Source organism: Marmota monax, unplaced genomic scaffold (assembly GCF_021218885.2).
Source record: "Marmota monax isolate L192 unplaced genomic scaffold, Marmota_monax_Labrador192_F-V1.1 WCK01_AAM20220418_F8-fsc00073, whole genome shotgun sequence".
Classification (NCBI taxonomy): Eukaryota; Metazoa; Chordata; class Mammalia; order Rodentia; family Sciuridae; genus Marmota; species Marmota monax.
Genome location: NW_026692846.1, coordinates 448112 through 474379, shown reverse-complemented (window position 1 = coordinate 474379; position 26268 = coordinate 448112). Strand labels below are relative to the sequence as shown.

At 57.6% G+C, this 26268-nt stretch overlaps 4 protein-coding genes across 16 annotated transcripts; 1 reads left to right on the top strand and 3 right to left on the bottom strand.

Moving 5' to 3' along the window:
* Positions 1-197: 197 nt before the first annotated feature.
* Zftraf1 (zinc finger TRAF-type containing 1) lies at positions 198-11832 on the bottom strand. Its single transcript, XM_046448995.1, has 4 exons — positions 11482-11832; positions 3580-3818; positions 2588-2799; positions 198-1013 (listed from the first exon to the last, which is right to left on the bottom strand). The coding sequence occupies exons 1-4, from the start codon at positions 11830-11832 to the stop codon at positions 622-624; spliced, it is 1194 nt and encodes a 397-aa protein (XP_046304951.1). The 3' UTR covers positions 198-621.
* Positions 10220-22491, top strand: Kifc2 (kinesin family member C2). Of its 12 annotated transcripts, none has more exons than XM_046448988.2 (19): positions 10356-10570; positions 15189-15246; positions 15492-15573; positions 15721-15875; positions 16184-16322; positions 16459-16604; positions 16679-16744; positions 16829-16957; positions 17344-17421; positions 17536-17650; positions 17727-17836; positions 18232-18340; positions 18451-18500; positions 18592-18608; positions 20304-20408; positions 20717-20840; positions 20927-21056; positions 21149-21405; positions 21497-22491. In XM_046448988.2, exons 1-19 carry the CDS (start codon positions 10371-10373, stop codon positions 21749-21751), a joined length of 2325 nt encoding a protein of 774 aa, XP_046304944.1. In that variant the 5' UTR covers positions 10356-10370; the 3' UTR covers positions 21752-22491. The 12 variants fall into 12 exon arrangements, 11 of the variants coding, with proteins under 11 accessions (XP_058436776.1, XP_046304944.1, XP_046304942.1 ...); XM_046448986.2 differs by adding an exon at positions 20495-20616 and having other exon boundaries at positions 18451-18608; XM_046448985.2 differs by adding an exon at positions 19764-19942 and having other exon boundaries at positions 18451-18608.
* Positions 12939-14642, bottom strand: Tmem276 (transmembrane protein 276). The gene is made up of 2 exons (XM_046448998.2): positions 13870-14642; positions 12939-13717 (listed from the first exon to the last, which is right to left on the bottom strand). The coding sequence occupies exons 1-2, from the start codon at positions 13960-13962 to the stop codon at positions 13232-13234; spliced, it is 579 nt and encodes a 192-aa protein (XP_046304954.1). The 5' UTR covers positions 13963-14642; the 3' UTR covers positions 12939-13231.
* On the bottom strand, positions 22095-25637 carry Foxh1 (forkhead box H1). Of its 2 annotated transcripts, XM_046448997.1 has the most exons (4): positions 25546-25625; positions 23922-24624; positions 23518-23622; positions 22095-23419 (listed from the first exon to the last, which is right to left on the bottom strand). In XM_046448997.1, the coding sequence occupies exons 2-4, from the start codon at positions 24069-24071 to the stop codon at positions 22586-22588; spliced, it is 1089 nt and encodes a 362-aa protein (XP_046304953.1). In that variant the 5' UTR covers positions 24072-24624; positions 25546-25625; the 3' UTR covers positions 22095-22585. The 2 variants fall into 2 exon arrangements, with proteins under 2 accessions (XP_046304953.1, XP_046304952.1); XM_046448996.1 differs by having other exon boundaries at positions 23922-25637.
* Positions 25638-26268: the final 631 nt, after the last annotated feature.

The window sequence follows — 26268 nt, the reverse complement described above, 5'->3', positions numbered from 1 at the left end:
GGGGGGGGTCCCGACCCTTCATGGCTGTCCCTCTCTAGGCCTCAGTCCAGAGACCTGTGACAGACTGTGGGAGAAGCAATGTCTCCAAGTCTCTCTTGGGGGCACACACAGGTGCCGTAACAGTAACCCCCAAGCCATACCAGAGCTCCCACGCCGTCCATTCACAGCCACTCCTTCCCCTCCAACAAAACAGAAAGTAGGAAACAAGGCTGCCTTTTAATTGCAATCAAATATGCCGTCTGAAGTCAGCGAGGGCCCCTGAGCCCGGCCCGGGACCAGAGCAGGCAGTGCTGCCTCACTGTGAGGATGGGTGCAGGGGCAGGGCCGCTGGTTCTTGCCCTCCTCACACCCATCCCTGAGCCTGGGCAGCCCAAAGCACTGTCTCCTCTGCGGTCAGCCCAGCCTCCAGCCACCCTCAGGAGGGGGAGGCCAGGAAGAGGGGGAGCTGGAGGCAGGGACCCTGTGGCACACGCATGCAGACTTTCCCAGTGTTTGGTTTTGTCTGTTCTCCTCTTTTGCTAAAATGATCAGATGGTCATGTGAAGCCGCTGCCAAGCCAGGGGTGGATGGGATGGCGGCGCCGGCCTTGGCCCTCAGCTCCTTGGGCATCCTGAGCCCATCCTACTTCTGTATCTGGAAGAGGAAGAGCCGCAGGTTGATGTTCTTGGCAGCCAGCAGCTTGTTGCACTCCACAGAGTCGATGATGGGCAGAGGCACATAGTCCGTCTCATTGCTCTCGTTGGTGAAGACAAAGTGGTAGATGACAGGACTGATCCGCACATCATCATACGGGCCCTTGAGCAGCAGGAAGGAGCACTCCAGGGGTGCTGTGACCTTGCTCTTGAGGAGGAGCTGGAAGGAAAGTGTGCGCTTGCAAGACAGGTTGGGGTTGCGCTCTGAGTCATTCACACGAGCCTTCAGGACCCATGTCTGGTTCAGCACTGTGAACCGCGGTGTTTCATAGTACAGGCGTGTGATGAAGTCATCCGTGCGGTATGGTCGGAACTGGACTTCTGTGGAGACAGACAGGGCCAGAAACAGCCAGCCGTTAGTGTTGGGCAGAGCTGGGTGGTGGTGCCTTCTCTGACCAGGCTGAGGACAGGCTCAGCCAGGGAGAAAGGCAACTTACCCGGACCTAGTGAGCTCTACTTGTCACAAGGCAAGTCAAATGCAAGTATTGCACATGGAGGTGCACAAGCTTTCAGGGGTCCGGGGATATAAACACCAATTAGCTGTAGAACCCAAGGCTATGGGAGGTCAGGCCATCTCCCAGGCGTGGCTGACCCATGGACCACCCTCCTCACCCTAGCCCTGGTGTCCCAGCAGGGGCGGGGTAAGCAGACACACAGACAGGATGCAGTTCTGAGAACAAGTGTACTTTATTGGTTTGGATACAGAGCTGCCAGAAAAGCCGGCAGGTGAGTAAGTGGCACCCAGTCCTGCCCGAGGGGAGCGCCAGGTCCTCAGGTGTCCAGCTGCAACCAGGCTCTGCCTGGCATCTCTGGGGCTGTCAGTCAGCGGGCAGACCTGCTTTTGCAGTCCTCTTTTGTACCCACAGCCTGTGGCTGGCAAGTCCCTCTGTGGAGGTGTGGGTTCCCAGGCAACCAGTCCTTCCTGCATGGATGGGGCTTCCTACCTGGCCACTGATGTAGCCACATGCCCCTGCCCACCCAGACCCCACAGGGCCTGTCCGATCAGCTGAGGCTGCTCTTAACCAGGGGCTGTGGCTTTCTGCTGCTGTAGCCCCCTGGGCCCTCAGCCTCTGGAGCCTGCTCAGGTCTATACCCAGCCAAGCTCAGTCTAGGCAGCATGGTGTGACTGGCTGCATGGTTGCCCTGGCCACCTGGTGTTGCTGAGCAGTAGAGGGATGGGGTCTCCCTGAGTGTCCCATTGTCTGCAGGTGCTTCTTGCTGTCCTCTGAACCAGGCTCCAGCCTGACTCCTGCTTTCCGAAATGTTCAAAGGTGGTAGCAGTAGCCCAGGAGCCACAAGATCCAGTGGGCCTAGGCCCAGTCCAGTCTGCCCATCTGTGGACATCCATTCCTGGTTCTACAGCCTGAGCTGGGTGCCCTCAGTTTGCTCTGGAGTCCTGTCCCTGAACAGCTTCTTACCAGCCTTGGGAGGCCTGTGGTGGCTTCAGTGAGGTCTGCCGACAGGGCCTGACCTGATGGAGGCTCCTCTTGCTCCAGCTCTGAGTGGCAGCCCTGAGTTCCCAGGCTTCCCTAACACACGCCCCGCTTCCTGGTTAGACCCCACCTGTCCCAAGGCAGTGGAGCCCCACACAGTGATACCAGCTTGCTGGGATGGTAGGCCAGGGTGGGGAGGACAGGGGCAGGGGCTACTGTGAGAGCCATGCAGGTATGCCCTAGGCCCTGTTGGCCCCTCCCTCTGCTCAGTCTCCGACCTGACCTATCTTTTTTTCCCTGAGATATCCTCCTGTCCACCTGGAGGTTGTCCAGAGCCTAGCCATCCGGCGCAGCCTGTGCCCACTGCACAGAGCCTGCTGTCCCCAATACCCAGCTTCTGGTCACCAGCATCATCCCCAGTTCATACCCGTGTGGCATGCAGAGGGCAGTGGGGCACCTCACCTGTGTAGCCAATCTTCTCAAAGCTGAGCAGGCTGAAGATGCTATTGTAGAGTTGCATTTCCTTGCGGTGGCTCTGGTCCATCTCATCTAGGATCTCCATCAACTCATTGCCCGTCTTGGTGGGGTGGGCACATGCAGCTTCATGCACTGTCAGCTCATGGAAAGGGCCATGCCATGGGCAGCCGATGCGCTTATATTTGCACTGGGTCACCCTGGGAGAAGGTGAACACTGAGGTCACATCTATGCCAGAAGCAGGTGGCTGTGACCAGCTATCCCCCAGAGGCAGCTTCTACTCAGTCAAAAACCTCTTCCAGCAGGACATACTTAATCCTGAGCCCAGCCACAAGGACAGGCTCAGAGAACAGTTGTACCTGCATGCCCACATGTGGTGTGTGTTTGAGAGAGAGAAGAGGAGGAGGAGGAGGAGGGAGGAGGGAGACAGTGAAAGAGGGAAGGAGAAGAAGACAGAAATAGAGAGCGGGGGCGGGGGGGGGGAGTGAGAGAGCTATAAGCCAGCATGCTTTTTGTACCCACTGCTGTGGTGTTTCTTCATAATAAGGAGCCAATGACCACTGTCATGGTCCCACACAACATCATTACAGAGTAGGCCTGGTATTAGGGATCCACTGGTTGAGCGGCCCTGTCCACCTACTGGGCCCATGTTGTAGAGCAGAGCTTCTAGAGTTCCTGAGCTGGCCACACTGTCCTGGGCCTTCTGAGGGGCTACCCCATGGCCAGAGAACCCTGAAGGTCAGGGTCATGTCTAGATAGCAAATGGGCACAGAACCTGCCCTGTCCCATGGGAAGCCCCATGCGCCCCCCCCCCCCACCCTGGGGCCTACAGGTTTGTTATGTTGCATACGGTACCCAAGGCCCAGACAACAAGGACAAACTAGCCTGTCCTGGGAGGGAACTTGCCTGCACCAGGGTGGGCTTCCAGCCCCATCCTGGGCCCCACATGTGTGGTGGAGCCCATAGCCTTAGTGGTTACCTGTCCTGGCATTCCTCTTTCTGGTGCCTCTCCAGGATGGAACGAGGAAACTGGCGCAGGCAAAAGCCACATTCTGAGGGCAGCTCGCTCACGGCTTTCTCCACAGCCAGGTTCCGGCAGCAGAGGCTCTTACTGATCTCACAACGACAGTTGGGGCATGTGGCCTGCTCCTCCTTCAGCCGGGCATCTGCTAGTAGGTGGATAAAACAGCCAGCGCACATCAAGTGACCATTAGTACACTGTGAAGAAGGAAAGGGAGATGAAGCTCACAGACCTGCAGGACGCGCGCACACACGTGCCCGCCCTTTCCCGTAGCGTCAGCTTGGTCAGTTGTCCCAAGGGACTCCAGCTGGTGAGGAGAGGAGGGAGCATACGCCAGTCCCCAGTTCATGTTGGTGTCTAGAAAATGTAACAGCTGCTCCAGGGGGTGCCAGGGCTCAGTCAGCTTGAGCTCTGTGGGGCACCATCAGGTCATGGGGGTTCCGCCTCTTCCCTGAAGCAAGCCTGACTGGTGGAGATTGATTTGGCAAACCCAGGTCTTAGAACCTGGAGTTTTCCTTTGCCCTGTCCTATAAGAACATCTGGTTCTTGGCCTGGCAAGGCAGAGGCCCTCAGCCAGCAGCTGTCTCATTGGGGAGTGGAAGCTGCTCCCCACACACTGCAGCAGGCTCTCTCTCTGTGCCTTCTTGAAACGCTGCTCGTGTGGGGACTAGGGCCCTCAGGGTGACCTAAACCCTGGTTCTTCATGCCAGCCCTTGCTAGTGAGCACAGGTGAAAGCCAGCAGCTGCGATTGCCCAGAAAGAGGAGCTACTTGCTGGGGCTATCTATCACCAGAATGACATAGAGCTGTAGCAGGCAGGAGGCCAGGATGACCCAGGATGGAGGCAGGTAGGAATGGGGGCTGTGAGCGAACATGGTACTGTGTTGGGTCAGCAAGAGCCAGACCGCTCCTGCTGGGGGGACCTTGCTCATGTGGACAGTGCTGCCACAATCATTCCCATCTTGCATCTCTCACTTGTTCAACATACACCTCTGAGCATCACACGGTGCCATCAAAGGACTTGGGGTAGGAAGACCTCAAGAGGCTCACAGTATGAGAGGGGAGGCCCAGGTGCTGGGGTCTAGCTCAGTGGGAGAGCACGTGTCTAGCCTGTAGAGGCACTGGTTCCATGCCAGCAGCACAGAGGAAGACAGAGAGACACCCATATGCCAAGCCCATCACACTACAGCTTCTAGACAGTGTGCACTGGGGAGAAGGATGTTCATAAGCTGCCACCTGGCTATGCCAGGGATCACACTATACAGGTGGGGTCCTTAGTGAATCCTTGCTATCTTTCTATTGCTTCAGCAGGACCTCTCAGGCCAGGCCTGATGGAACCTACATGCTGAGGACTGATGGCAACAGAGTACTGCCACAGAAACCACATCTAGAAAAACACCACACATCATCTGCATTCAAGTCTCATGCTCTAAGTTAGGTTAGAAATTAAAACACACTACAGCGAGTGAGGAGTGACTGGCTGGGTGCAGCCTGGATGAGAGAACCTAGCAGGGGCCAGGCAGCAGCAGGTCCAGACATAGAAGCTGGCTGAGGAGGGGGTTAAGGCAAGTCCTGGTGGGAAAACCAGGTTGCTTTGTATAGCCCCAGGAGTCAGTGGGGTGTGGAATGTGGGTAGCACAAGGGCTCAGGTCACAGGGCCTCTCTTTGCCCCCACCTACTTGGACTGTCTGGTCCAAGGGCTGCTGCTGATACTGCCAGGGAGGGCAGGACATAGCACAGTATCAGATGGCCACATATTCCTCAAGTTGCCTCCTCAGAGGGGAGCCAGCCATGTAGCACCATGAGGCATCCCTCAAGAGGGAAGCCCACAAGGAACTGGCACGAGTCCCCTGCTTTGAGGCTACCTAGGCCTTGGATGAAGCTCTGGGCCCAGCTAAGAGCTGCCTCCCGGGTCCACCAGCCTGAGGAGAGGGCAACAGTATTGCTGGCTACAGCCTGGTCTTCCCAGCAGTTCCAAGCAGGGCTGGGGCCACTTGCCCCCATCCTGGCCCACTGGGCCTCTCCTCCTGATTATAAGCACCCCAGCTATCCTGGGTCCTGCCAGGTGGGTATCAAGGCTGCCAAGCATAGCACCATGACTTCTCAGCACCACACTTGCTACCAACCCCTGGCCACAGACCCCAAAACAAGTAGTTAATTCCTCACTATGGGAGAGGTGGTATTAATCCTGCCCTCTTTAGTCTCCCTCTGGGCCTCCTGGGGGATCTGTAAGCTCTGGGGTCACTGCCCCTTCACCCCTGACAACTACTCAGCTGAAGATGTTCTATGGCATACTGGACAAGTCACACCCACACACAGCCCCTCACCAGCTAAGGGACATTCTCCAGGTAAACTCTCAGATCAGACAGTCTGACCACAGCAGGGTGGTCACTATGCCCTAATGTCTTCTGTCAACCTCCTGAACACACATAGGCCTGGCCATAAGGTAGCCACACAGTTTCAGCAGTGGGTGGGCCAGACTGTACATGGCCCCTTGATTTGTGCCCACTGCCAAGCCAGAAGCTGGGCCCCACCCAATGACTACACACAATGCTCACTCAACATGGTAGGGTCAGGCACCCAAGAGCCCAGGTACCTCCAGAACGCAGGTCAGGTTGCCCTCCTACAGCAGCCAGGAGGACTTGTACCTGCAATCCAGAACAACACTACAGGGCCTCCCAAGCAATCCCTCCTAGGGCAGATGCTGGCTTGGAGCCACAGTTCTGGACTCAGACCCCTGACCAAGGTCAACAGCAGCATGACTTTAGCCTCATCAATTTTCTTCTTAGTTTCCTCACATGCACAAGGTGATGATTATAATGAGGTAAGAGGGTTAAAGTGACTGGTGGCAAGGGTGGGGAGCCAGACCACAGCAGGTTCAAAACATACACTACCCTTATGATCATCCACAGCAGAGCCCAGGAAGACCTAGAAATAGCCTGTACATCCCAGGACAGCACCTAGCCCTTCTCTCCACCTTGTTGCAGGCAGCTCACATGTGCTCAGCCTGTGTATACCCGGAGTTCATATAAGTGGCCCTGTCCCAGCCCAAAGAGAAGCCTGGCCACAAGCAGGTCCTAGAGATGGGGCCCCACGACTTCCAGTTGGTCATGAGTTTTCTGTGGTCAGCTGGCCTTTTAGGACCTCTTTCCACCCTGTACCACATGATCCTTTCAAACCCTGGGGACCCACTCTTTCCACTACCCAGACCCATGTGAACAGTCTACCCTTCTGCCCTGTGGTCAGAGACCCACAGCCCTTTGCAGAGGTCACAATACCAAAATATAGCTGAGGGATTTCCCCTTGGACACTAACCCTAAAGCACTGCTCAGTAGTTGGAGGTGCCTCCTTCCTCCCAAGAGCCTCCCAGTGTAGGCAAGGCTTTAACAACCACAGTGGTACTTTGGGACATATCCCACACTCAACCAAGCCTCCTTAACCTCCTTAGCATGGACCTGAGCAGGACTAGTTCCTTGTCCAAGGCCACATAATCATTAAGGGAGAAGGCAGGACTTAAACCTTCCACTCAGGCTAGATCTGAATTACTGAATCAGATGAAATCTGACCTCCCCTCCTGATGTCAAAATTCAGGTGGGGCTCAGCAACTCACCCCCATCCCACCTAGAAATGCTCTCAGTAGCAAATACTGCTTAAAAGTAATTTAAACCTGGGTGCAGTGGCACATGCCTGAAATTCCATCAACTCAGGAGGCTGAGGCAGGAGGATAACAAATTCAAGGCTAGTCTAGGCAACTTAGTAAGACCTTGCCTCAAAACTAAATTAAATTAAATTTTAAAAGGCTGGGAACATACCTCACTGATTGAGCATTTGCCTAGTATGTGCAAAGCCCTAGATTCAATCCCCAATACTACAAATAATAAAATGACTTATATTGATAAACTATCACCACAAAAAGAACAACATAGACTATAGAAACTACAGAAACCCTCCTTGCTCAGTCCTGGGTTTTGGACACCTAAGCAGACTTATTTCCAAAATTCTTTCCTGTCTCAAGGAAAAAAATATCAGTGGTATCTGAGCTCATGGGCCATGTGAATGATGAAGCCTGAGCTGCTACATGTTCTCAGGGAGTGAGGGACTGTGGGCAGAGATGGAGCAGTACCTGTTTTCTGGGCCTTTCATCGATAGGACTATCAATCAGGTAAAAGTCCCCAGAGCCGAGACTTGGCATGGAGGCAGAAGGTCTTGGAGTGGGATGGCAGCAGAACATACCACCCTCCCTCAGGGCTGAGAGGGATTCAGGCACTAGGGAGGGATGGGCACCTTTGTGGCAGGGAGTGGGGAATGTCTTGACATGGGGCACTGCCTCAGACAAGCCAAAAGAAGAGCAGATGTGAGGGGTGACATGGAGAGCAGCTCAAGGTGTGCTAGAGCAACAATGGGGCATGCCAGAAGGCCATGGTCACACCAGATGGAGGCTGGACCACATCCCATGATAAAAGACCACCACCTACTGACTCCTGTACCTCAAAGTTCATGAGGAGTAGAAATGACAAGTACTGTCTTCCTCCAGATGTCAAGACTCAGGCTTTGGGCCTCACAGACATCCAGACAAAGGGCTGGGACTGGGTCTGCCTTAGGGAGAACCAAGTTGAGCCTTCTATAAAGGGTTGTGCCAGGAGAGCTGGGATAGGGAGGTCAGGAATCAGGCTGTGGTTGTAACATCCTGGGTACCACACCAAGGCTGGGTCTTCCTCAGAGAAGGTATTTCATAGGCAGAGGTGCTAACAGGTCATACTGCCCTTGGGGCCCAGGACTGTATCCAGAGCAGGGTGTCAGCATAAGTTTCCTGTCCTGCCCCTAAACTCTTGAATGGGTGTTGCTGCTACCCCTCCAGCCCTCCTGCCATACACCTGGTTGCCTGCCCTGATGCCTGCCTGGAACTTCGGAAGGGCCTTGCCCAGGATTCAGGAAGGTGGCTGCACACCTCGCCAGGCCAGTTGCCCAGGACACACCTATCACCCACACAGAACATCAAAGCATGCATCGGCCATCCCTGCAGTGGCCCTTAACCCGACATGACATAGGCCACAGCAGCGAGAACCATTTGCTTGAGGGCCTTAACAAACTGCCCAACCTGATACATGTTGGTGTATGTGTCTGGCCCATGGGGAAGCTGGCCCTGTGGGTCCAAGGACTCAGTTTTGAACCAGGTAGATGAACACATGCATGAGGCTCATGGCTGTTTCTGCCAATACCCAAAGCTTCCTTAGCACCACAAATGGTGCCTGGCTGCCAGGTAATATATTCTAAAGTTGCCATGTAACCAGCCAACCACATAACCCAGAGTGAGATACAACACACAGGGCTCAGCATGGCCACCGCCTCTTCTCCTCATGTCAGAGCAGAGTGCCTGAGCCAGCCCTCAGGACACTAGGCATGGCAGAGGCCCATTCCCAGCCATGAATTCTGCTGGGATCAGGCAAAATGTTGCCAGCAGGACCCAAGCTGCACACCTGTAATTCTAGTAACTTGGAAGTCTGAGGCAGGAGGATCACAAGTTCAAGACCAGCCTTGATAACTTAGTGAGAACCTGTTTCAAAAATTAAAAACAAAACAAAACAAAAAAAATTTTTTTTTAAAAGGCCGAGGCTGTAACTCAGTAGTAAAGTGCCCTCAGGTCCAATCCCCAGCAGCAGGGGGAAAAATGTTGCCTGAGGAGCAGAGAGCAAGAAGGCAAAGACTGGTTCACGATAGACAGTCAATCAATGTTCACGATAGACAGCCAATCAATGTGGGTCATCAATGAAGGCTAGCAAAAGATGAAGGGGCCAAGCCAAGGTAGTGGTCAGCAGTAGGCCCTGACTAGGGGCATGCCCACTCCATCTGTGCCTAGAACCTTTGGAAAGACCAGGCAAGAGCATGGTCTGTCCTGACCCACAACGACTTGGTGGGGACAGCAATAATTAACCTCCAGAGTCACTGTACATGGCAGGGAACCACCATGGGAAGTGTCCCCAGTGGCATTCAGAGGCAATAGGAACGCTTCCTTCTTTCCCCTGGCCCCCTCCCCATTTCACACAGCAAGTCCATAAGCAGCCAAAGTTCCGTCACAGGGCCCAAAGGCTCTTCTACAGCTACATATTCTAGTTCCTTCTCCCAACTTCTAGAGATGAGAGAGAAACTCTTGCTCTGAGTGTCACCTGGGAAGAATGAAGGTGGGATGGAGGCTTGTGGCAGAGCCCACAACTTAGTGTCAGTATCCATGGCTCCCCATGCTCAGCTTGTCTGCTCTCAGGGAAGCCACGGGGCAGCCTCACCTGGCAGGGCACTAGTCAGGGCAACCCTGGACTTCATGCTGTTACATCTGCTCAGCTGCCCTGCCTCTAGCTGCCCAGGCCAGAGCTTACTCTGAACAGAGTACAGGCTAGTTTGAACCAGCCAGGCTCAGAGGCCTGGTCACCAGCTTGTCTGGCCACAAGCAGAGCTGTGTACACTAGAAGCCAGTACTGGGTGGCCTGTCATCATGCCAAGTCCAGCTCCGGACCATTCACAGGAAGGGAGACAAGGATACCCCTGACTTCCCTGGGATCTCCCCACTACTGACTTGGCTCTCACTCAAGGCCAAGGAGAGGAAAAGCTCTTCCAGCAGAGGGGACCATGAGGCTGTAGGCAAGAAAAAATGGGCTAGGGGTTAAAGGGGTCCAGATGGTCCCCAAGGAGAGGGGTAAATGCTGGTGCTGGGACCAGGACTGTGGAAGATTCTCCCCCCGCTGACCCCAGCCTGACATGCATGAAGGTGGTTGCCCCATCCAGGACACTGGGGTCCTCCCAAGCAACCTCTGGTCAGAGCAGAAAGGACTGAGAGACCCAGAGGCTAGGGAAATAGCAACCCAAACTAGCCCTATCCTGCTTCCTACATATGTGGCCCTCTCGCACAGGACCCTGTCTAAACAGAAGCAAGGACCCACCAGCCATTTCCAGCTCCTGTAAGTACAAAATAATTGACAGGAACCCACGTTGTTTCTCAAAGGGGCTGGGGCCAAGGTGGGACGATCAGGAGAAGGCAGACTGATACTGCCCACTGACTCTGGGCCTAAACCAGAAGTCTGCTCTGTAACCAGGAGGGGACATTCTGGATCTACCTGGACCAGGTACCCATCAAGCAGCCCTGAGGTGGCAAGGATCCTGAGTCCATCCACTGCACTGGATCTCCCTCAGATGGTGAATGGGAGACCAAGGAAACCAGGCTTGGAATGGATGAGGGGGGCTGGGGTGGGAAACTCTGGCTTGATCTGGAGAAAGTACCCTGACTGCCAGTCTTGTGGCAGGGGTTCCTCCAGACCGGAGCAGGAGGGCTGGGGGAGGGACAAAAGGCAGTCCCCTCCCTTCTTCCTGTTTTTCAGAAAGAATTTGACAGGGCTCTGGAGAACAGAAAAGAAAATGTATACGGGTTCAGAAATGGAGGGACACGCTTGGGGGTGTGGCTGCCAGAACAGAGGATCTCCCTCAAGTAAAGGGGCCTGTGTGCCAGAAAGCCTGGGAGTGAGGAGCAGCGCCAAGAATGGGCAGGGAGCATAGGCACCTGTCTCTAGCTCTCCTCGGGGTCAGCTGGAGGGGAGCGGAAGGTATCAAGAAGAGAACCTTGAAGGAACCTGGAAGGGGAGAGGCAGGATCTGAACAAGAAAGAGAAAACTGAAACTGACAGAGGGTCGGAACACGGAAAAAGGGGGTTCGGAGCAAGGAGAGGAGAGAGAAAACGAGGAGTTTCGGGACAGGCTCCAGGGTCCCGCGGGCGCAGAAGGCGGAGGTGAGGACCGGAGAGGGTCCCGGCTGCCGGCCCCGGGCCTCCGGGCCCGGCTCGAGGAGACGCGGCGCCGGGCAGGGCCGGCGGCCCTACCTGGTACACGGAGGCCTTGGGCAGGTCCAGGCACACGGTGCAGCACAGCACCGAGTAGAGCCGTTCCTCCAGCTTCCCGCTGCCCGCCGCCGCCGCCGCCGCCGCCGCCTCGGCCGCCTCGGCCGCCCGCAGCCGCTTCTTGGGCGGCGCGTCGGGGTCGCCGGCTGCCTCCTGCAGCTGCCGGGCGCCGGCCAGGCCCGCCTCGTCCGGGAGCCCGGGCCCCGCCGCCTCGCCCAGCGCCGCCGCCGCCGGTCCCGCGGCCGCCCCGGGCCCGGCCCCGACCCCGGCAGGCACGGAGCCCGCGGGCCCTGCGGCCGGGCCGCCCCCGCCGGCCTCCTCGGCGCCGGACATTGCGGCCGGCCGGCCCGACGGGCGGGTGCCGGCGCGCTCGCCGGCTGGAAGTTAGGGGCGCCGCGCGCCCCCGCCGCCTCGACCCCACAGCCTACTCTCCGCGCCGCCGCCTCACTGGGCCCGGCCCGCGCGTCGCCCCGCAGCCGCCGCGGCCACCAACCCCGGCGCGTCCGCCATCTTTGTTTTCCCTGCGCGCCCCCCCGCGCCACCGCCCCCTCGTCCTCCCCATCACGTGGGCTCCAAGCGGGGCCAATGGGACCGCCGCCTGGAGCTAGACGGCACGGCGCCCAGAGCCAATGGGTGCACGAAGCGCGTGAGGCCCGCCTCCTGTGGAAGGTGGGCCTGAGGGGCGGGGCCAGGACGACCCGTGGAGGGGCGCGCACCTGAGGTGAGGAAGCCCGCCTAGGGGCGAAAGAACGGCCCCTACACGCGGCAAGTCAGCGGGGTCGGGGGTCTCCCTTCGCCATCGTGTCCCAACACTCGGGGTTGAATGTGGCCTGGCTTTCCCGAGTGGAAGGGCACCAACTTTAAAGAGCCCGGCCGACCACCCGTCGTGTATGGCATAGGATATGCTTCTGCTGGACTCATCGGAACTGCCCGGGGGAGGGGGCACACTTGGGACCTCTAACCCCCTGCTCTGTTCAACCCGGTTTCCTATCCCTGGGGTTGGAGGCCGAAGAAGGGTCCACAGAGGAAAGTGAAGGTCTTAGGGAATAGGATTTTGCTCGCACAGACTGGAAGGCAAACAGGGAAGGGAGATGCATTTCTGCGAATCGCTGCGGTACAGCCAGCCCTCCCTTGCCCTTACTAACCCAGCCATCAGCCCGTGAAGGTCACTGCCCCAGAGGGCCACCTGCCAGGCTGGGCAACAATATCCGGAATCTACTATGTCAAAGGAGAGCAAGGGCTCTGGGGCTATATATTCAAGGCACAGCAGCCCCTCCTGACAAATGTGCCAGAAGGAGGCCAGACTGAAGGAAGCCCATGCATGTTCCAGCACATCCCCTCTCTTTGTTCAGGGAAAACAGCTGATGCCCTGGAGGCTTCAGGAAGCTCACCAAAGGCTCCTCAGTCCCTCTCAAGAATTGGCAAATTTCATATTCCTGTAGAATTCCTAAGGTTTATTGGAGATCAAGTCTCTGAACCCACAACTATGTCTTTCCCAGAAGGAGGCCCCCAAAATGCCTGGGACCCTGGCCCTTTCATTCTGGTCTAGGCAAGTTCCTACAGTGACTGGAGAAGAGACAGCACCTAAGCTCCATTCCTGATCAGTCAACCTGCAGCAAGCCCACTGTAGGAGGAGGGAAAGCCTATTCCTAGGGGAGGAAGCTCCAGGAGCAGGCTGGTGGAAAGGAAGGTGGTAGCCAAGGGAGAAGCTCAGCCTTGCTGTGTGCAACTGTCATTCCCACTGCAGGCGCTGTGTGTGCAGGGCCCGGCAATAGGCCCAACTGCCTGCAGCCAGGGCCCAGCGACAGACATCCTCCTTCGGCAGCAGCAGCAGCCTCTCCTCCTCCAGTCGGCTCAGGAGGCCTGCTACACCTAGCATGGCACCCCCCCACATCCCATAAGTGTTGGCTGTGAAAATAGCCACAATGAGGATGGTCACTGCGACCACCAGCAGTACTGCCTGACCAGCCACAGAGCAGCCTTCAGGGCCAAGGTGATCACCAGCCACTGCCAGCACCATGCCTCCGCCCAGGAGTAGGTTAGCAGAGGAGCGGTCCCCGTTCACCCAGTGGAAGTCGAAAGCCAGAAGGGGCAGGCCGATGACTGTGGTCACCCAGGCTCCAGCGAGACAATCTTCATGTGTGCCCAGCCCTGGGACCAGCATGGAGGCAGCAGCCAAAGCCTGGAGCAGGAAACCAGCAGCAGCCCCTCGACTTGACTGTTAGTGAAGGAAACAAGAGGGTAGGTGACCCCTTTAAACAGGAAAAGGTTTGGACTTCTCATGGAGACCTGGTCCCACCTTCGCCTCCCATCACCCTCTCTCTGGTGCAGCAAACTAGGATTTTAGCGTGTGGGAGTGGGGTTACTTACCTGCGCAGAACTCACCGCTCCATGAAGAGACACCATTCCCAGCACCAGGTGGGACAGGACTGTGCTCCACTCACTCCCGGGCTTGGGGGCCATGGCACTTGGGCAGTAATGAGTTTGAGGAGACAGGAAAGAGAGTTTTAACTTGGAGTGGAGTAACAGAAGTCAGGGACCTGGAGCCCTAACGGCAGCTCTGCGGGAACCCCAGGTTCCAGGGTCCCATGACTAGATGATAGAATAGGTACAGTTCTAAATTTGCCAGAGTCCCAAGGCCACTGGAAACACCTGTGCTAAAAGACTAATTAGACTGGAAACAGCGGGAACAAAACTCGGGAGCTGGGCAGGGCGAGCATGAGCTCAAGTAGGTGCAGGACGCGGGGGAGACCGAGCGGCGGGGCACGCAGGCCCTTGTGGCGGCCTGGGCCTATCCCAGCACTCAGGGAAGCGCCGTCCTCGACACCCGGCCCGGAAGGACCCACGGCGCAGATCTGTGGGCCGCCAGCCGTTCGCAGTTCTTGACGGCGGCGAGCCAGAGGCCCTGGCAGGTCCACAGCGGTCGGCCCCGCCGCCTCGGGTGGCCTCCGGAGGCCCAGGCGAGCGCGGCCGAGCGCCGCCACCAGCGAGAGGAGTCGAGGCTAGAGAGGCCGGGGCGGGGCCTGAGGGGGTCGGTCGAAGGCTCTAGGAGGACTCGAAGGCGCGAGGTCGGCACCAGCATCAGGAGCTCGGCCTGGGCTAGTTTGTGGGCGCTGGCATTTGGAAGGAGCTCGCCTAGCGGAGGGATCTAGGCGGGGCTTGGGGTAGGGCGGGGCTTGGGAGGTAGGGTGGGGCGGGGCTGCAAGCGGAGCCTGGGCTTCGAGGGGCGGGGCTTCGAAAGAGGGCGGGCTGCAAGGGGTGGGGAGGTGGCGCACCTGGACGCGGAGTGCTTAGTAACGAACGAGTGGTAGGGGTCTCCGCGGAGGACGGGAGGGACTCCAAAAAGAGGTGAGGCTGCCGTGGGCGTTCTCAATACTGACCGTCAGCGAATTAAGAACTGGGCGGCGAGCGGCGGAGCCGTGAGCGGACGGACCTTGCGAGGTGCGGTAGCGGGAACGCCGGTTTCAGAGAACCCCCGACCACACGCCCGCCCCTCAGCCCGAGCCTTCTGCGCGCGGGATCTGGGCCGTGGGGGCGGCCGCCGCGAGCATGCGCATGGGCATTGCGGCGGGCGAGTCCGGAGTCCGGGCGCGGGGACACGGGACGCGGGGCGGCGAGTAGCGGGGTCCTCTGCCGCCCCGCGCGCCCATGTACGCCTTCTACTCGCTTCTCATCTACATTTTCTACAGCCTTTTCCGCAGGGATGGAGGTGCTACGGCGACCGCCGACCCTGGGGACCCCGCCCAGGTGAGCAGTGTGGGCCTGCCGCGCCGGTCGCCCCCCACCAGGAGATGGGGTGGTGGTAGGCCTGCCCAGCTTACATCCTCAGGACGCTGGCCCTGAGGGACGCGGCGGTGCAGAGGACCCTGCTCTTGGTCCGGGCATTGGGAGCTTAGATCTCGGCCCCAACCATTCTGGCCCAGTTCCGGGAGGGAAGGAGCCCCACAGGCTGCCTGCCTCCTCCTCAGGGACGCCCCCTGCTCCCTTCCTAGAGAGTCCACTGCAAGCCCCGGGGTCGTCGTCGCCCCGACCAGCTTACGCCAGAACTGTGGACCGAGCTGACAGGCCTGGCCGGTAAGTGCAGGCCAGAGTGCCTCGGGGTCCTGGAGGGATCCTCGCTGTCTGAGGGAGGGAGGGATTCCGTGACCTCATTGGGAGGGAAAAGAGGCCCAGTCTGCAACGATGACTTGAAATGCCCCCTCCTTCTACTACTTGGCCTAGCGGGCAGCTCCGAGTCTGAGGATGGGCCTGAAGCCGGAGCCGAGGACCGCCCAGCAGAGGTGTCACTGGAAGAGGCGCTTATGCGCCTTGCTGAGTTCCTCTCGGTCCAGTTGGGGGCAGAAGAGAGCTGCGGGAATCCTCCTGAGTTGGGCAAGGTGAGCAGGGCAGAGGAGCTCTCCAGCAATCACTTCTCTTTCTTTAGCCCTTGTGACTCCCACAGTCCTGCCCCATTCCATCTCTGCTCTTAATCTGCTTTCCTTAGTCCAGGGGACTGAATTTAGGACTCTCCACAGATTAGCTACATCCCTGCTTTTTGTTTGTTTGTTTGTTTTGAGACAGGGTCTTGCTAAGCTGCCGAGGTGAGTTTCAAACTTGCCATTCTGCCTCAGCCTTCCCAGTATCTTGGATTACAGATGTGGGCCACCATTCCAGGTTTCTTGCTCTGATTCTTATCTCCTCACAGCCTGGGGAGGTCCCTCCACTGTTGACAGTGACCAGTCAGCTCTTGGCTCTTCTGGCATGGATTCGGAGCCCCAGGGGGAGGCAGGTCCTGCTCCAGGGGACTCATCCAGCCTCCAACGTGCAGCCCCCAACTCCAGATGGTTTGTAAAGGGTATCTTCTGTAGAGGAAGGGAATCCCTTTAGAATCTAGGTGGCGTACAATCTGGGATCCCTAGCCCAGCTTTGCTCCCCAGAATTCAGGCCACCTCAGTACTAACTGAGCTCGCTCCTCTTTAGGAGCCCTTTCTCAAGAAGACAGCCCTTACCAGCCTACCCCTATCCAAGAGGAGGTGCCAAGGGGTGAGGCCCAGGGGCAACAGTTGCCTCAATTGGAGGAGGAGCAGAGAGCTTGGCAGAGGCTGGAACAGCTCATCCTTGGACAGGTGAGGGGCCCAGAAGCAGCAGGGACTGGAGGAAGTGAGACACAAAAAAGGAGTTTCATCCCACTCTTTTGCAGCTGGAAGAACTGAGGCAGCAGCTGGAGCAACAGGAGGAGGAGCTGGGCAGACTGCGCCTGGGAGTGGTGAGGCTGTTGGAGCAGGGGCTGGGAGAGGGCAAGAGGTTGCAGGATTTTCATATGGTTCCTAAGTGCAGCTATCTCTGCCAGGGGGCAACAGACTCAGAGAAAAGGGTTCAGCATCTCACACTGGAGAATGAGGCCCTGAAACAGAGCCTGAGCCTCACTCGGGACCTCCTGCTGCATTGGGGCCCAGGCCCCCCCACCAGAGCCCCACAGGTATCCTGCCTCTTTGTTGCTCCTCTTTGTATACACCTGGCATTAGCAACAGTGCCCAAGCCTCCTTAGGTCTTTGAGCTTGCTGAAGCAGTGGGATTTATCAGGGGGTCGTCTCTAATAGGCAGGTCCTGGGGTGGTCTATGCAGAGCAAGCCCATCAGGGAGGCTGATGCATCTGGGAGAACCCCCACTTCATAATTCTCTCAGTGACCAATTCTAGGAAAGTAGAGGGACTAGGGAAAGGAGTTCTGCCTGGAGTTGGGAGGCATGGGTTTGTCTGTGCCTGCCACTCTTGACTTGTTTTTCTATCTGTGAAATGGATCATGGAATGCCCCTCCCTGAGTTCACACCTGACTTGATGGCCTACCTGGCTCCCAATTCCTGCAGGAGGAGGCAGAGGCACTGTTGGAGCTCCAGGGCCGGCTTCAGGAGGCCCAGGACACCACAGAAGCCTTACGAGTCCAGGTGGGCTCGGGGCCCAGGGACAAGGAGGGCTGGGACACTGGGAAGGGGGCATCTGGGATAGGGCCTGGTAAGTGCCTGTTTCCTTAGTGACAGGGGTGGGGTTCGGTGGGGCAGCTGGGGGTGCAGGAGGTGCAGCTGCAGGGCCTTCGAGGGGCCCTTCAGCAGCTTCAGCAGGAGACGGAGCAGAACTGCAGACGGGAACTACAACAGGTGCATGGGCAACTGGCAGGTAAGGTTTGGGAGCATGTGGCTCATGGAAGGCCCTGGGTTCTGGGCTTTCCCTCTCAACTATTTTCCCACTTCAGGACTTCGGACCCGGATGGCCAGCCTGCGCCAGGGCTGTGGTGACCTCAGAGGACTGGTCAGCACCTTTACCCAGAGCTGTCAGGGTTCGCTGAGTGAGGCCCAGGGCCAGGTCAGGAACCCTCTTCTCTTCACATCATCTGTCTGTCTGGGTAGCCTGTTCACTGTTCTTCCAGGGGAGTTCCTATTATTTCTGGAGCTTCCTGGCTCTAAGGAATGCTCATACTTGGGGGTCAGTTGTAGGCTTTTAGACTAGAAGAGCTTATTTGTGACTTATGATCTCATGTCTATCCTGTGCAAACTGACAGTTGCTGAGAAGCCTAGAAGGATAGATATGATGTCCTTGTCAGGCCAACCAAAGGATGTCCCCAGGGGACCAGAGCCACTGAAAGTTGTGAATCACTGCAGCTGGGGGCTACAAGGGCTCTTTATTGCTCCCAGCATTCCACCCTGCTTGGAGACTCTGGGACACCTGTCTTTGTCATCCTCAAATCCATGTTCCCTCAGGTATCCTGGGCCCTGGGGGCATTGTCAGCTGGAGGGGCTGGGACTCAGCTCCCTGAGGGGCAACAGGGGCCCCCAACTGGATGCCCAGGGCGGCTGCTGGAGCTTAAGGGTATGGCAAACTTGGGGAGCAGAGTGGCAGGGAGGGTAGGCTGGAGAGAGTGGAAGCTTTTTATGCCTCAGTGGTGAAAAGGCAATCTGCTGACCTGATCCCCACTGCAGGGAATATTCGGGTGCTATGTCGGCTGAGGCCAGGTACACCCTGCAGCCTGGTGAGTGTGGAGGCTGGACCAGGGGGCACAGTCACCACCTGCTATCGAGGGCGCCAGCGTCGTTTCCACCTGGACTGGGTCTTCTCTCCAGATGCCAGCCAGGAGGAGGTGACAGCCACCCTTGCACCTATTCTGACCCTTCCTCAGAGTCTCCCAGAGTCCAGAAAAGGCTCCTTCCCCTTCCAGTCTGTCCACCTATAGAAGGGAGGGTGAATCAGTTTTAGCCTAAAAGGGAAGGGAGCAGCTAGAGGGTTGGGGAGTGGCAGCCCAGCTGGACACTAAGGAAAATGAATCTATCTGAGGTTTACAGTTACTGCTCATGTAGAACTGGCCACAGAGTACAGCTGGGTGCCACAGTGGTAGGAACAGTGCCATGACCCACAAGTGATGCCTCCTCTAAGGCTTCCATGAGAGATCAGTGCTCCTCCCTGGGGTCCAGGCTCTTCCCAGCTGGGATTGCATTAGCCCTCCTTGCTTTGTGGCCCTAATGCAGGTTGGGGGCCATGGGTGAGCAGGCCAGTGTCCAGCCCCAGCACTCCCCGACTCCCTTGCTCAGATCCCATTTTTTCTCCTCTTTTTTTTTTTCTGCCAGACACCAGTAGAAAAGCAGGGCTCAAGTCCCAGCCTGCCGTCACCTTTCTAATACACGGTTTCCATCTACATATAAACTTTGCTCCTGGAGCTTCTATAACTGAAATGGAGGCTCAGAGCTGGGAGAGGGTTAGGTAAGGGACAGGGCTGGCAGTGATGCACACCCAGGTTGCCTGCTGGCCCGACAGGTCATTGCACTGTGACCAAGAACCTCTCCTGTGTCTCTCATTTCTGCACCACCACCTGCCGTGCCTCCTTTGCCCAATCGTGGACTCTTATCCCCCATACTGGCAATTTTAGATTATGGCTTCATGGCCATTAGCCAAGACTTTAAGCAGAGGTGACAGCCACCCAGTTACCAGCAACCTTCTACAGTGAAAGTTGGTTATGTCATTGCCCAAAAGGCCACTCTTTGTTGGTCATGGTGGTGCACATCTGTAATACCAGCTACTCAGGAGGGTGAGGCAGGAGGATTTTCAAGTTTAAGGTCAACTTGGACAACTTAGTGAGACCTTATCTCAGAATGAAAAATAATAAGAGCTGAGATGTAGCTCAGCTCTCAGGTAGAGAATCCCTGGGTTCAATCCCCAATACTACAAAAATAAAGCAAAAAATGAAAGCAACTATTATGTCTATCCATCTGCCCCTCAGTCACCTCTTTGCTCCCCTCAGGGCCAAGGTTCCAGTAGTCCTGGCTGGTTACTACCCTCCATACCCCCAGAGCCTTTTCTGGTCTCATCCTTCTCATCCTTTGTGTGCCAAGTGCTGCTCTGGACTGCCTGGACACTGCCCACTAAGCCTCAAGACAGGTGCCATAGAGAGGAACAACACAGAAGAGCCACAAAGAATGAGTAATTTGCTTCCAGTCACATCTAGGGTTGGGACCAGGCAGTCAAGCTCCAGCACCTGGACCCTTGACCACTGCTCCCCAGGACCACCTAAATGGTCATCAGGACTCCACATTATTTGCACAGGCTGTTCCCTTTTTGTCACGTCTCTTTCCTTCTTTGCCTCACCCATTACTGCAAATACCACCTTTTCTAGGGAGGCAGAAGGTATCTTCTGGGCAGCCCCCTGTGCTCCCCTGGAGGCGTTTCCCTAGCAAATTGTGTTCTACACAAACTTTTTTCACTGTGCTTTCCACCTTTCAAGGTCCTAAACAGAGACCTTGGAAAGGGCTCAAGACACTTTTTCCACCTCTCCTTCATTCAGGTCTTTGGAGAGCTGGAACCAGCTGTGCTGTCCTGCCTCCAAGGATACAGTGTCTGCATCTTCACCTATGGCCAGACCGGGACTGGAAAGACATACAGCATGGAGGTGGGGTGGAGCTCACACGGGGGGGGGGGGGGGAGGCCTCAGAGGCTTGAATGTGAGCCCAATGGGGTATTCCACACCACCTTCAGGGCCCACCTGAGGACCCAGGCATAGCTCCCAGGGCGCTGCAGTCACTGTTCAGGGAAATGGGGACTGGAGGGCAGCACCGTGTGACCCTCAGCATGGTGGAGATCTACAATGAGGCAGTCAGGTCAGGGCTGTGCTGTAGGGGTGGTGGGCTACTATTTGCCCTGGCCCAAGACTCCTGCTACCCTTAGAATCCTGGAACCAAACTCTCCTGGTCTCCCCAGGGACCTCCTGGCCCCAGGACCTCCAGAGCGCCTAGCTGTGAGGCAGGGCCCAGCAGGACAGGGGGGAATCCAAGTAGCTGGCCTCACCCACTGGGACGTGCCCAACCTGGAGACTTTGCACCAGGTAAAGATGCCCTCTAAGGCCTCTCCTCTTGCTCCCATCTGGGATTGGGGACTGTGTACCAGCCGCGGCCTCATCGCTCCTAACAGATGTTGAGCCTGGGGAGAAGTAACCGGGCCACTGCCGCCACTTCCATGAACCCACGCAGCTCCAGATCCCATGCTCTCGTTACACTGACGCTGTGTGCAGCTTCTCCACCGAGCGCCCCAGGCACTGCAGGTAGCAAACACTGCAATGCCTGAGCTTTTGCAGGGTTTCCAGTGTGCCTGAAGCCTGGCCTCCCTTCATGTAGGGCTTGCTCACCTTTGCAGGCACGCTGCACCTGGTGGACCTGGCGGGATCTGAGCGTGCTTGGAAGGCGGGAGCTACTGGCACGCAGCGAGGAGATCCCAACAGTGCCCAGCGTCTGCGGGAGGCCCAGACTATCAACCGCTCGCTGCTGGCGCTGGGAGGCGTGATGGCTGCGTTGCGTGCCCGCCGGTCCCACGTGCCCTTCCGCGACTCGCAGCTCACACGTCTGTTGCAGCCTGCGCTTGGTCCGGGTACCACTGCTGTGCTGCTTCTACAGGTGTGCGCCCCGGCAGCAGCGGGTGGAGTGCAGGAGGGTCCTTTGTGTGTGAAGCACCGCAGGCTGGCCCACAAGCACTTTTCCTCCTCAGATCTCTACGCGGCCAGAGGATCTCGGGGAGACCGTCTGTTCGCTCAAGTTTGCGGAGCGAGTGGGTCAGGTGGAGCTGGGACCAGCACGGCGCCGCAAGGCACCACGCTCCGAGACCCCGTCCTCCCTCAGTACCGACACCCCACTTACTGGGACCCCCTGCACTCCTACGAGGTCTCCTGTCAGCCCTCCAAGCCCCAGCCCTGACAGCGGCTCATGCTCTGCCCTAGGGCCCTCAGGGGACCTTCCCCCCTAGTCTTGGGTGGAGGCCCTGCACAAGAGACCTGGGGATATAACTCTGCTGGCAGAGGCAGCAGTACAGTTCCTATATCGGGTCTCCCAAGACAATCTTCTTGACTTCTGGGGGCCTACTTCTCTCCAAACTTCCAGAGTTGCTCCCCACAACCCCAGCCAGAGAAGAGCCTGGAGAATTGATTTTGCCCCACCCCACTGAGTCAGAGGCCCTCAGCTCCCTCCTTATCACCATTTGCCGTTATCACAGCACACAGCAGGGGATCCCAGAGCCACAGGAACCAGACATGACTCTGGCCAAGGAGTTTCCCAGGTCACCACCTCTGCTCCAAAAATAAGACTAGGCATTAAAATGCTGTAAATTCTTTTAATGTTACACCACTACCACCACTTCAAGTCTATGTAGGGTCCAGTTTTTATTCCCTAACCCTTTCCCCAAAAGGTGCTACCTCCTCAGACAGTTGAGGGATGGCAGGACTTCAGGCTGGACCCACCATTAAGGAGCTCCCTCCCCCAGCCTGGAGCCAGGAGGGAGGTGACAGATGGTGATGGATGAATAGATAGATGGGCTAGGCCTGAAGATAGAATCATGATTTGCTACTCCAGGTTGAGTCCTGCTCCTTTAGCATTGCCCCTGGGTGTAGGGGGAGGCAGAGAGGCAAGACTGACCAAGCCCAGGTTGGTGCCCAGCTGAGTGGCAGCTTTTTCTGGAGCAGCCCAATAAACATTGTGGACTCTCATTAAGCAAGGCTGGAGCCTATTGGGGCTACAGACATCTTCCTACCTTGGTTCCCCATCAAGGAGATGGGGAGAGAAGCAACCCCTGCTCTAGAAAGCTTCAGAGGCTGTACCAGGAAAGCAGCCAGCCTGGAGCAGGGGCAGCCATGTCACGAGGGTGGCTGACCCACACATCATAGATGCTCTTGTTGGGTGGTACTCCCTGGAAGAGAGTGTCTAGATCCCAGAGCAGCCTTGGGGACCCTTGGGATTCAGAGGCCACCCCCCAGTAGGCTGGGCTGGTTGAAGGTGGACACCGGGGACAGGAAGTGGATGGTAGTGGGGCTAAAGGCATTACCACATTGGGTGTGTAGATGGGCAAGTAGGAGGTGGGCAACTGTCCCCACAGGGAGGCCCTGCATCCCCCACTGGACAGTACCCCGGCGTTGGAGGTACTTTGCAGGTAGTGCAAGGGCCAGGTTCTGGGCTCTGGGGATAAGCCTGAGGGCCCAATGATTGTCCCCTGGGAAGTCTCCCTCTCCATTCCTGTGGGCACTGGGAGAGGGCAGAGAGGCCACAGAAGCCTTTCAGAGGAGGGTAAGTGTGGAGTGGGCACCACCTCCTCCCCACTGCAGCCTGTGTCTGCCTGAGTTGGGTTGCTCTGTCCAGCCTGGCTGGACTGTTGGGGCCAGGGTGCTCTCTCCCCGGGGTCCCTTAACAGGGACTTGATGCTGAAGCCTTCGCTGGGTGGCGTATGGGGTGTGGGCGGCCGGTAGGTCTGGCCATGCAGCACGTAAGGGCTCAGGTCCTTGGCGAATGCTCTGCGGGCCTCCGGGTTCTGCCAGCGCCGGCACAGGGCTGTGTTCTGCAGGCGTAGCGCTTCTGCCGGGATGAGGCTCACATCCACGGCCCAGAAGTTGCCCTTGGCCTGAGGTTTCGCAGGGTCCTTGGGCACCTGGGGGGGCGGTAGGTTTGGGTGGGGCCGCCTAATCCCGGATGCTTGGGGCTTACTCGCCCGCCCCGCCCCCCGGCTCCGACCTTCGAGGGCCCCACCTTTCGGAAGCACGGGTTGGAGGAAAGGTTGTGACGGATGGAGTCCTTCCAACCCTCGTAGTCATCCCTGAAGAAAGGGAACACGGCCTGGACCTGACGGATGATCTGAAACCGGGGGTTGACCGGCGCAGTGAGCCGAGGCGGGGGGCAGCACCCCACCCCTCCCTCACAGCCCTGCTCAGGGGCACCCCCCTCAGAGGAAACTTATGCGCCAGAGGGAGACGCGGTGGGGAGGGTCCGAAAGAAAGGTCGCTTTGAGTCCCTCGGCTTCCATGACTGGTCCCAGTGGCAGAGCTGGGTGGGCCAGGTTTGGGTGGAAGCTACACCTGAGAGTGAGAGAGTTGGGGAGCCAGTCCGGGAAAAGGCCCAGCGCGGGGCACGAGGAAGGCGGGGGAGCCTCTCACCTGGGCCAGCTTCAGCCTGCGGGAGGGTGCAGCCTGAATTACCAAGGCGATCATCGCCAAATAGGTGTAGGGGGGCTTGTCATGCCGCAGGTATCTCTTCTTTCTTCTCTTGGGGGGCTGCGAGGCTGGCTTTGGATCCTGGGGCCCCATGCAGGGGAGTCTGTAGGCGTGGGTAGGGGCCTGGCCTCCTGGAAGGCTCAGGACTGTGGGGTAGTGTGGGGAGGCTGGGCCTGGGGCCTGAGGCCTGGCTGGGGCAGGCAGGCCGGGCCCTTTATCATTCGGATGGAAGGGGGAGGGGAGGGAGGAAAAGGCTGTGGGGGAGGGGAGTTGCAAGGGCTGCCACAATTAGCAGGTTTCGGTTAATCTGGAAGGGAGGGGCAGAGAGGATTCCAGTTCGGACTTCAGGTGACCTCCTGAAGCCACAGTTCCCCATTCCCAGGTTGCCTTTGGAAGCTCGGCATCTCCCAGGAGCTTGAAGGAAAAGCCCTTAGTAGGAGGGTACCACCTCCTCCTTATTTTGTCGGCCTAGGGCAGGTCTCAGGCTCCCCTTTAACAGATAGGAATGACTTTTTGTCCATGCCAGTTGCCAAGAAGGGACGGGTGTTCAAGACAAAGCTGCCAGTAGAACCTGGGTCCTATGGGCTGGACTTAAGGAACATGATCAGAAACACTTCCTGAAGGGAAAGACTGTGAAGTCCCCATCCTAGAAGCAAAATGGGAATGGGTACAGTGAACTCAAGTGATTTTTTCCCAGGAATGTGCTACAGAGTTCAGATGAGCCCCTTCTCCTTGGCTCTGCACCTGGGGCCAGTCAAAACCTGTGATCTGTACCCAGACCCAAAGCCCAGTTTCTTCTCCCTATACCAGGCAAGCTTGCCCAAGAGAGCTTCAGAGTCAGGGCACTAGCTGTAGTGGTTGGTGCTGATACCAAAGCCAAGGGCCCCTAGATGTGCAGGAACCCTTTATTAGCATGCTAAATGGTTGACCTGCAGCATACAATGGGTATGAGGTGCCAAAGGCAAAAGACAGGAGTCATGAGTGCACTGGAGGAGGGACTGGGGCGGAGGTGGGAGATGAACGTGGGGCACCACACTGCTCCAGCCACCCTCTGGTGGTGCTCTTTCTCACTACCAGACTCTCCCTTCAGACAGCATCTGGCTTTCTCTAGACTCCTATCACCTTGGCACTCTCGGGGCTCTCTCCTCTCTTCAGTTCCAGGACTCTCACTGAGGGGTCCTTGTGTCTCAGGAGGGTAACACCTATGGACTCTTAGCTCTACTTGACAAGGACGTTCTCTCTAAAAGTCTGAGGGTGTTCTCCACTGGTCCTCCCTTGCTGCTAGGGTAAAGTGCTCCTTCTAGCTGCTCTTCTCTGACACACACACACACATCTCTCTCTCTCTCTCTCTCTCTCTCTCTCTCTCTCTCTCTCGGGCCCCCAGCTACCACAAGAGCTGCTGCCCATTCCTCCGGGCAGTCCGGGCCTGCCGTTTTGGCACGCGCTCTTCACTCCGCCCACCAAGGCTCTGCTTTGATCGATAGACTCCTACTACCCTTTCTTCAAAGCCTAGCACGAATGGACGACCACCTCTCCGGATCATTTGCCACTTGTCCTTCCCACCCACCCGAAATCAGGGGACGTTCGCGCTACCGCGGCGCCCACCAGCGCAGAGGAAAGGCGCTGCCAGCTGCGTGAACTCCCCGGGCCCCGCCTCGGGCAGCGTGACTCCACCCCCCGGCTCCCACGGGGCACTGCGACTTCCGCTCGGGACCTGGCAGACCGGAAGTGTCGCGTTGCCATGGCGAGGCCGGCGCGGGGCCCGCCCCCGCGGCGCTGAAGGAGCGCGGGGCCGCCTGGCCCGCCGCGGGGCCGGACCGAGTGCGCAGCCTGCGGGCCGAAGGTGACTCGGGGCGGCGCGGGGAGGGCGGCGAAGCTCGGGAGGGCCGGTGCGGAGGAGGCGGGCCGCCGCGGAGCGCCTCTGCGGCCCCGATCGGGCAGCGATTGCCAAGGGTCCGGAGAGGCTTCCGGAAGGGCCGCTTGCGGAGGCCACCAGTAGGCGTGTCCCATTTGTCCAAATGGCAGGTGTGGTTCTTGCAGCCTGCTGGTCATGTAGGCAGTACCTATCTAGGTCTTAATTTCAGATGTGGACATTAGGGCCACAGAAAAGAGACTTGTCCACTCTCGGTGCGTGCTTTGGAGTCAGGGGAAAGGAGAAATTGGAGCCACTCAGGAATTCAAGGGACCTCACTTTTAGGCGGGACTGTGGGCGACGCTTCGCGAATTGGGGTCAGGCGTGAAGTACTAATCAACCCGTGAAAAGTGCTTAAGCTGATTTCGCCTCTGGCTG

Bases quoted from the DNA above. Each gene is read 5' to 3' on its own strand.
- Kifc2 (XM_046448985.2), top strand. From the start codon at position 10,371: ATGCATGAAGGTGGTTGCCCCATCCAGGACACTGGGGTCCTCCCAAGC. The intron at 18,609-19,763 runs GTGACAGCCACC...TGCTCCCCTCAG, and splicing joins CAGATGCCAGCCAGGAGGAG to GGCCAAGGTTCCAGTAGTCC. The intron at 20,841-20,926 runs GTAAAGATGCCC...CGCTCCTAACAG, and splicing joins ACCTGGAGACTTTGCACCAG to ATGTTGAGCCTGGGGAGAAG.
- Zftraf1 (XM_046448995.1), bottom strand. From the start codon at position 11,832: ATGTCCGGCGCCGAGGAGGCCGGCGGGGGCGGCCCGGCCGCAGGGCCC. The intron at 3,819-11,481 runs GTAGGGCCGCCG...CCTTCTTCACAG, and splicing joins CCAAGGCCTCCGTGTACCAG to TGTACTAATGGTCACTTGAT. The intron at 2,800-3,579 runs GTAACCACTAAG...ACCTTCTCCCAG, and splicing joins AAAGAGGAATGCCAGGACAG to GGTGACCCAGTGCAAATATA.
- Tmem276 (XM_046448998.2), bottom strand. From the start codon at position 13,962: ATGGCCCCCAAGCCCGGGAGTGAGTGGAGCACAGTCCTGTCCCACCTG. The intron at 13,718-13,869 runs GTAAGTAACCCC...CTTCACTAACAG, and splicing joins GAGCGGTGAGTTCTGCGCAG to TCAAGTCGAGGGGCTGCTGC.
- Foxh1 (XM_046448996.1), bottom strand. From the start codon at position 24,071: ATGGGGCCCCAGGATCCAAAGCCAGCCTCGCAGCCCCCCAAGAGAAGA. The intron at 23,623-23,921 runs GTGAGAGGCTCC...CCCCGGTTTCAG, and splicing joins GCAGGCTGAAGCTGGCCCAG to ATCATCCGTCAGGTCCAGGC. The intron at 23,420-23,517 runs GTGGGGCCCTCG...CCGCCCCCCCAG, and splicing joins CCAACCCGTGCTTCCGAAAG to GTGCCCAAGGACCCTGCGAA.